Source organism: Populus nigra, chromosome 8 (genome assembly GCF_951802175.1).
Source record: "Populus nigra chromosome 8, ddPopNigr1.1, whole genome shotgun sequence".
Lineage (NCBI taxonomy): Eukaryota > Viridiplantae > Streptophyta > Magnoliopsida > Malpighiales > Salicaceae > Populus > Populus nigra.
The window spans coordinates 7770539-7776654 of NC_084859.1; the positions used below are offsets into that span (position 1 = coordinate 7770539).

Sequence of the window (6116 nt, forward strand, 5' to 3'; positions counted from 1 at the left end):
ATCTTTGTCTTTGCTGCTCTTGGATCCCTTTCTTTTATAGGCAGATTTAGGTCTTCTAGATGGGTTTGTTAGGTTTCTAATAGATTAAAACCTAGCTGGTTTTGCCATAGAACCAATGGTTTTAGGTTTAGGTGGTTTTAGAGAAAACTTAGAGACAAAGATAAGGTGTTTTTTTCCTTCAAATATAGAGAGAAAGGTTTTAAACCTTTGATGGGAACCTTTTGGAGGTTTCTAAGTGGGAGCATATAAAAACATTATGTGGTTTTTTGTAAATAGGTGTTCTTGTCAAGGATGACTAGGTTGGTCACTTTTCTGGCTTCGTTGGAGCAACTTCAACGTCAACATTGCTTGAGACCACTTGAACTTGGTAGAGAGGGTGCATACCTTTTGACATTCTTGCTTGATTTGGAGGTCTGTAGCTTTATATTCAAACATTTAAAAGTTCTCACTCAAACAGTATGATGACTGAAACCGTAATGCTAGCTAACTAATGACAAGATGTTGTGGAGATTAATATAGAATATGAAATGTAAATGTTTGATTTTAAAGACATGAGATTGTAGAGGAGGTGTTTATCAGTTGAATTATGGTAGTTACAACCTTTGGGGTGGTTAGAAATGTCCTATTTATTCGTCTAAAGGTGTCTACTCGATTAGCCAAAAATTAAAGAAAAAGATACATAATACCTTGAACATCATCGTTTTCACTAATTCCTACAAATTAGGGTTTTTTGATATGGGATATGGTAATTTTTAATTTGATCTTTATTCTTTCAATTTCATTTGATTTTACTTATAATTTCTCTTTAACTTTCTAATTTCATGCAACCACGTCCTTGCTAGATTCATTTGTCAGCCCCAATTTTGAGTGCCTTATACAAGTTGATTATTGGTCTCTGATTTGTTCAATTAGACCCCCAAATGACCACCAAACTTCTAATTTTCTTCTATTTAACCCCTGATTTCTCTTGATTCCAGTCCCTGAAGTCGTGCGTGTTTTGCAAGTTCGTTCTTAGTTTATAAATTATTCAATTACATCCCTATATGCTCACTAGACTTTGAATTTTATGCAATTAAGCTCCTAATTTGACCAATTAAACTTTTTGAAACCCGATTTTTATCTCTAAACTTCATTTGTTTCAATTGACATCAAAACTAACTCCCAAAAGTTGATTTTCCTTGAAATTAAACCAAAAAATTTAATTAAACCTTTTAAAATTTCAATTTAAACACCTAAAACATTTTTACCGATGGGCTCCCTTGTCAATCAAAACCATGGGTTGCTAATTTAGACATTTTGGTTTACCAACTTTCACTTGGTGTTTTGATCTTCCATCATTAATCTTGGGTAGTATTTTTTTTAGGCTTGCTTCAAGTGTATTTTCTTATATGTATTTTATTTATTATTTATTTTTTTTGTACAAAAAAATGGATAGCAATAGTATTCATCACTCACCAAGATATATAAACAAACATCAACCTATCAAATCCTTAATTCTTTCACCCCAACTTAAAACCCTAAGAAATTCTTTCCACAAGAGAAAACAAAGCCCTAATAAATAAAACCAATAATGGATCACTTTCATGATCACAAAGGTGATGAGCAGAAGCAATAGATGAACAATGAAGAAATCTTCGATGAAGAAGAAATGGATGTCAATGCTAGTGCACTACGCAAATAAAAATGAGAGGATGCAATTTTTTGGAAAGCGTCTGAGACTCTGCAAGTGTTACTTGTTTAGTGAAAATTGATGGGATCCTGCAAGGTCAGATTTTTATAGCTCTTGGGCAAAGGCAAGATGAAGAGAAGATTTTGGTCATATTATTAGTTTTGGTTTTTTGGTTTGGAAAGACTCATAGGATATGAAGAAAAGGTTGAACAAGTTGAAATGCACATTAAGATTTAGAAAAGGGACAGGAGATGTTAAATTTATATTTATTATAAAAAAGTTGTTTAACAGGTTTTAACTGAGTTTATCCTGGTGAACTGAGTCATGAATCGATTTATTTATTTAACTTGGTTAGTTTAGATGAATTCTGTAATTTATTTTCTTTACAATTTATATCGGTTTAGTTAATTCTTATCTTATTATTTTTTTAATCTAAGGTTTTGTTTAGACTCGAGTAAGACTGAATCTTGTTTGGAAATGTGGTTACGGTTGTTTTTGTTTTTTAAAATGTTTTTCGTGTTGAAATATATTAAAATAATATTTTTTTTATTTTTTAGATTAACGTATCAAAACGATTTAAAACATATAAAAAAATTAAATTTTAATAAAAAAATTAAATTTTTATAGAATGTGATTTACACTGTATTCTAGAATAGTGTTGAATTTTAAAAGAATAACCTGCAATTTATTTATTTTATTTAATTGATAATGAGCACAAAAACAACTTATTTTGATAAATAAACAAATAAAAAAAAAGGAAAGTGAAAGATAAAATATCTTTACCCGAGTCAGCATAAATTGGGAGATGCTCGCCAAATTAGCTGGAACAAACCACCCAGGTAAGACAAAGATGACTTTAAAAAAAATTGATGAAATCAAATTCCATTTTGTTATTTATCAACTAAAAAAACACTCCTAGCCAATGAGAACAGATGCCAAGAAGAAGAAGGCCTAGGAACTCATCCAGTCTAGCTCTCGCGTAATTTGAGAAAGTGAGCATGGCAGATAAATGGAGCCAAAGTGCTCTATTAGTCATTGACATGCAGGTCTCTCTCTTTTCTCTGAATCTTGTTTGCTACATATGTGTGTGTGTCTATTGATGTTGTGTATCAAGTATTTAAATATGAAAAGAAATTTGCATCATATGTTTTTCCTTTTTATAGAATGATTTTATACTGGAGGATGGATTGATGAAAGTGAATGGAGGCCAAGCCATTGTCCCAAATGTGATCAAAGCTGTTGATATTGCTAGGCAGCGTGGCATCCTTGTTGTCTGGGTGGGTACTGGCTACCCTTTCTTTCTTGATCGTTTTTTATTTCTACCTCATACCCAATTCTTCTTCTTTTCTTTGTTTCCCTTCTAACCTGTGGGTGTGATTTCCTGGGAATTATGACTATTTTCGGTGGAAACTATGGTTTTTTGTCTTTTGTTTGTTTGGGTTTTCCATTTCTAGAAAAAGAGGAATTTGGGAAGGGACTATTTTCACTTGGCTTGGTGGTCAGGAGTAGATATCATTAGTTTTTTTAATTTGCTGGGATGTTTATTTTCTGTTCAGTTTAATTTTGCATAACTGTTAATTTTATTGTTTCAGTCTAATTGTGATTGACATTAATTGGAAAACTGAAGTTCATAATGCTTCTGTATGACGATGCATTGAGGTTGGCTATACTTGGATTTTGTGGCTTCAGGTTGTCCGTGAACATGATCCACAAGGGAGAGATGCCGAACTCTTTCGCCGACATTTGTACTCTCCAGGAAATGTGGGTCCCACCTCGAAGGGAAGTGTGGGAGCAGAACTGGTTGATGGTCTTGTAATCAAAGAAGGGGATTATAAGTTGGTGAAGACACGTTTCAGTGCATTCTTTGCTACTCATCTTCATTCATTTCTGCGTACTGAGGGAATTAAGAGTTTAGTAATTTCGGGTAAATGCAAATTTCAGGACCCATGAACCTAGTTTAATTGTATTTATTGATGATTGTTGATGAACAAGGGATTTGAGTGATTTATGCGTGCTAACAGTCTGTCATCCTTAAAATTGTTCACGTAGGGGTTCAAACTCCAAATTGCGTAAGGCAGACTGTCTTTGATGCGGTAGCTCTGGATTATCAACCTGTTACTGTTATTGTTGATGCCACTGCTGCTGCTACACCTGACATACATGATGGTACGTATTCATTGATTGCCTGCAACTGGTTCTATCTTTTATTTATTTTTTATGCTTTTGAATGAATATTTTCAAGAATTTGACTACCATGTTGATAAATGATTGGAGCAACCTTGATAGAATCAAGGAAGGAGGAAAATAGGAAAGGAAAGGAAGAGGAAAACCTTGAATCAGAAAGTTTATTGAGGCATACATAATTAGTTTTAATTTCCCTTCATATTATCTACTTTGCTAAATTTTGCATAACTTGCAACCTTTGAGATTGTTTTATATGTCGAATATTAAATCTCCCTACACAAGTTGGCTCTCCATTGTTTTTGAAACTGTAGTGATGAAGTTCGATGGGGGTCGCATATATAGTTTAATATCTACTGCATTAAGAACTATACTGTGCATTGATGGTTGAAGTTGCTGTTAGCTTTATCAGATTTCCTGTCCTAGACTAAGAATGCATTTTGAAGGCGTTAAGTGTCTTGGAGAATTTTTTTTCTGGTTCTTGGAGTTTGATAACTATGTTGGGGTACGTATAGGCAAAAAGACATTTTTATCAAGCTTCCTTTGGCATGATCGCTTAACTTATGTCTGATTTCTGGTGATGTAAAAATAGAATAAAAATAAATATTCGAAGTACCTATGCTTGAAGTGATAAACAAAAAGGATAGGTGAGAAAATGGAGGGAAAGACTGAAGATGGTTGCTATCAGAGTCGTAGAATTTTGTGATTCAGGGATTTAAAAATGGAACACAGCAATATGGTAAAAGGTAAACGTGATAGAAAACCATTAGCATCATGCTATGAGGTTCAAGGAACCACTCTTTGAATATATCACACTTTCAAGAACCATAAACCAAACAGATGAATTTTTCATTGCTTCATTGAGAATTGAAAAAACTCTTCTCTTTGCTAGTTGTTAATACAAATCATAAGCTGATTTCTGTAACCATAATATTTTCAAATCAAGGATGATAAGGGATTTTTTCTTTATTTCATATCTTGTACTCTGTGAAGTTAGAAGGAATTGGAAGTTAAAGAGTATATGTGAAGCTCTGATGTAGTGGCTTAAGCATGATGGATGAAAAGATGAAAATATTTTGCCTGAACTTTAAAGGTGTATAGGAATTTGTGTTGAGCTGGGGAGAGATTAAGACCATAAAATATTAGTTAATAGTATTAAGGAGTTTTGATGATTTAGGACAGAAATTGTTATCTGGCACAAAATATTTTCAAATGATCGTGTCACTTAATATAATAATCATCACAAAGCCGTTATCATTTTGCTGAGGCTTCCCTTTGGTGATAGTCACAGCATCATTGATCTCTCAGCTATAACTAGATAAAAATTTGCTATCGCTGTGTCTTGCTTGGATCTCAATAATCCTGCGACTGAGAAAGGTGGATCGATCACTGAACTACATCTTACTATCTATCCTCTCCAAGTGCTGAGAACAGTGAAAAGCAATGCATAAATGAAAACGTGCATCATCAACTTTGTTGTTATAATGTGGGCATTCTTTTCTTGCTATTTACAACATTATCTTTTCATTCTTTCATTTAGCTATTTAGCTATCTGGACACTCTCTTCATGCTATATTGCTTTGACAATTGGCATTCATTACTGACATGGATCCCCATTTTTCGAACCAGCCAATATTTCTGACATGAAAAATATAGGAGTTGCGACCCCAACATTGCAGGAATGGTGTGGTTCTGGTGCTTGACTCACCTCATGGCCAAACGAGGTGCTGCTATCTCTGATTGTTCTTGTATTGTAGCGTTCAGAAAGAAGAAAAAAAAAAGTGCATGAAAGGAGCTATTTGCGTGGTGTGGTGAGTTGTCATGCCTTGCTAGTTTGTCGAGCAGCCAAATATATGTCTAAATTCTAGTGAGATAGAGAAAAAAAAGTAATGGAATATTCACAATTCAATTCTCTTTTCTGCTTATTATTGCGCTGTTAATCGGGAAATGACAGGCTAGTTTGCCAAATGCCTTGTTGTGTTTGCAACCGAACCATCCATTTCTGGTAAGCTGAAGCTTCCATGTTGCGCAGTGTTACAACATTATCCTGATACGTTTGGATGTTCATAAGGTAAACACCTAATGTCAGCATCCTAAACTTTGATCAGTAGTGTCGGGTTTTATGTTCGACATCATGTGGTGGCTTTCAAAACACGTTTCTTGCCCTCAATCTTTCGAGTATTTCTCAAAAGGAAAAAAAAACATTTTCCATAAAATTTCTCCAATTTTTAAAGATTTAGCTATTTCTTATCTTATTTTTAGTACT

At 33.7% G+C, this 6116-nt stretch overlaps 1 protein-coding gene across 3 annotated transcripts; it reads left to right on the forward strand.

Moving 5' to 3' along the window:
* The first annotated feature begins 2510 nt into the window (after nucleotides 1–2510).
* On the forward strand, nucleotides 2511–5818 carry LOC133700818 (probable inactive nicotinamidase At3g16190). 3 transcript variants are annotated; one of them, XM_062124499.1, is made up of 5 exons: nucleotides 2513–2715; nucleotides 2833–2946; nucleotides 3359–3593; nucleotides 3719–3835; nucleotides 5507–5818. In XM_062124499.1, the coding sequence occupies exons 1-5, from the start codon at nucleotides 2668–2670 to the stop codon at nucleotides 5551–5553; spliced, it is 561 nt and encodes a 186-aa protein (XP_061980483.1). In that variant the 5' UTR covers nucleotides 2513–2667; the 3' UTR covers nucleotides 5554–5818. The 3 variants fall into 3 exon arrangements, with proteins under 3 accessions (XP_061980484.1, XP_061980483.1, XP_061980482.1); XM_062124498.1 differs by having other exon boundaries at nucleotides 2514–2715; nucleotides 5480–5818; XM_062124500.1 differs by lacking the exon at nucleotides 2833–2946 and having other exon boundaries at nucleotides 2511–2715; nucleotides 5480–5818.
* The last annotated feature ends 298 nt before the right edge of the window (nucleotides 5819–6116 follow it).

Bases quoted from the DNA above. Each gene is read 5' to 3' on its own strand.
- LOC133700818 (XM_062124498.1), top strand. From the start codon at position 2,668: ATGGCAGATAAATGGAGCCAAAGTGCTCTATTAGTCATTGACATGCAG. The intron at 2,716-2,832 runs GTCTCTCTCTTT...TCCTTTTTATAG, and splicing joins TATTAGTCATTGACATGCAG to AATGATTTTATACTGGAGGA. The intron at 2,947-3,358 runs GTGGGTACTGGC...TTGTGGCTTCAG, and splicing joins GTGGCATCCTTGTTGTCTGG to GTTGTCCGTGAACATGATCC.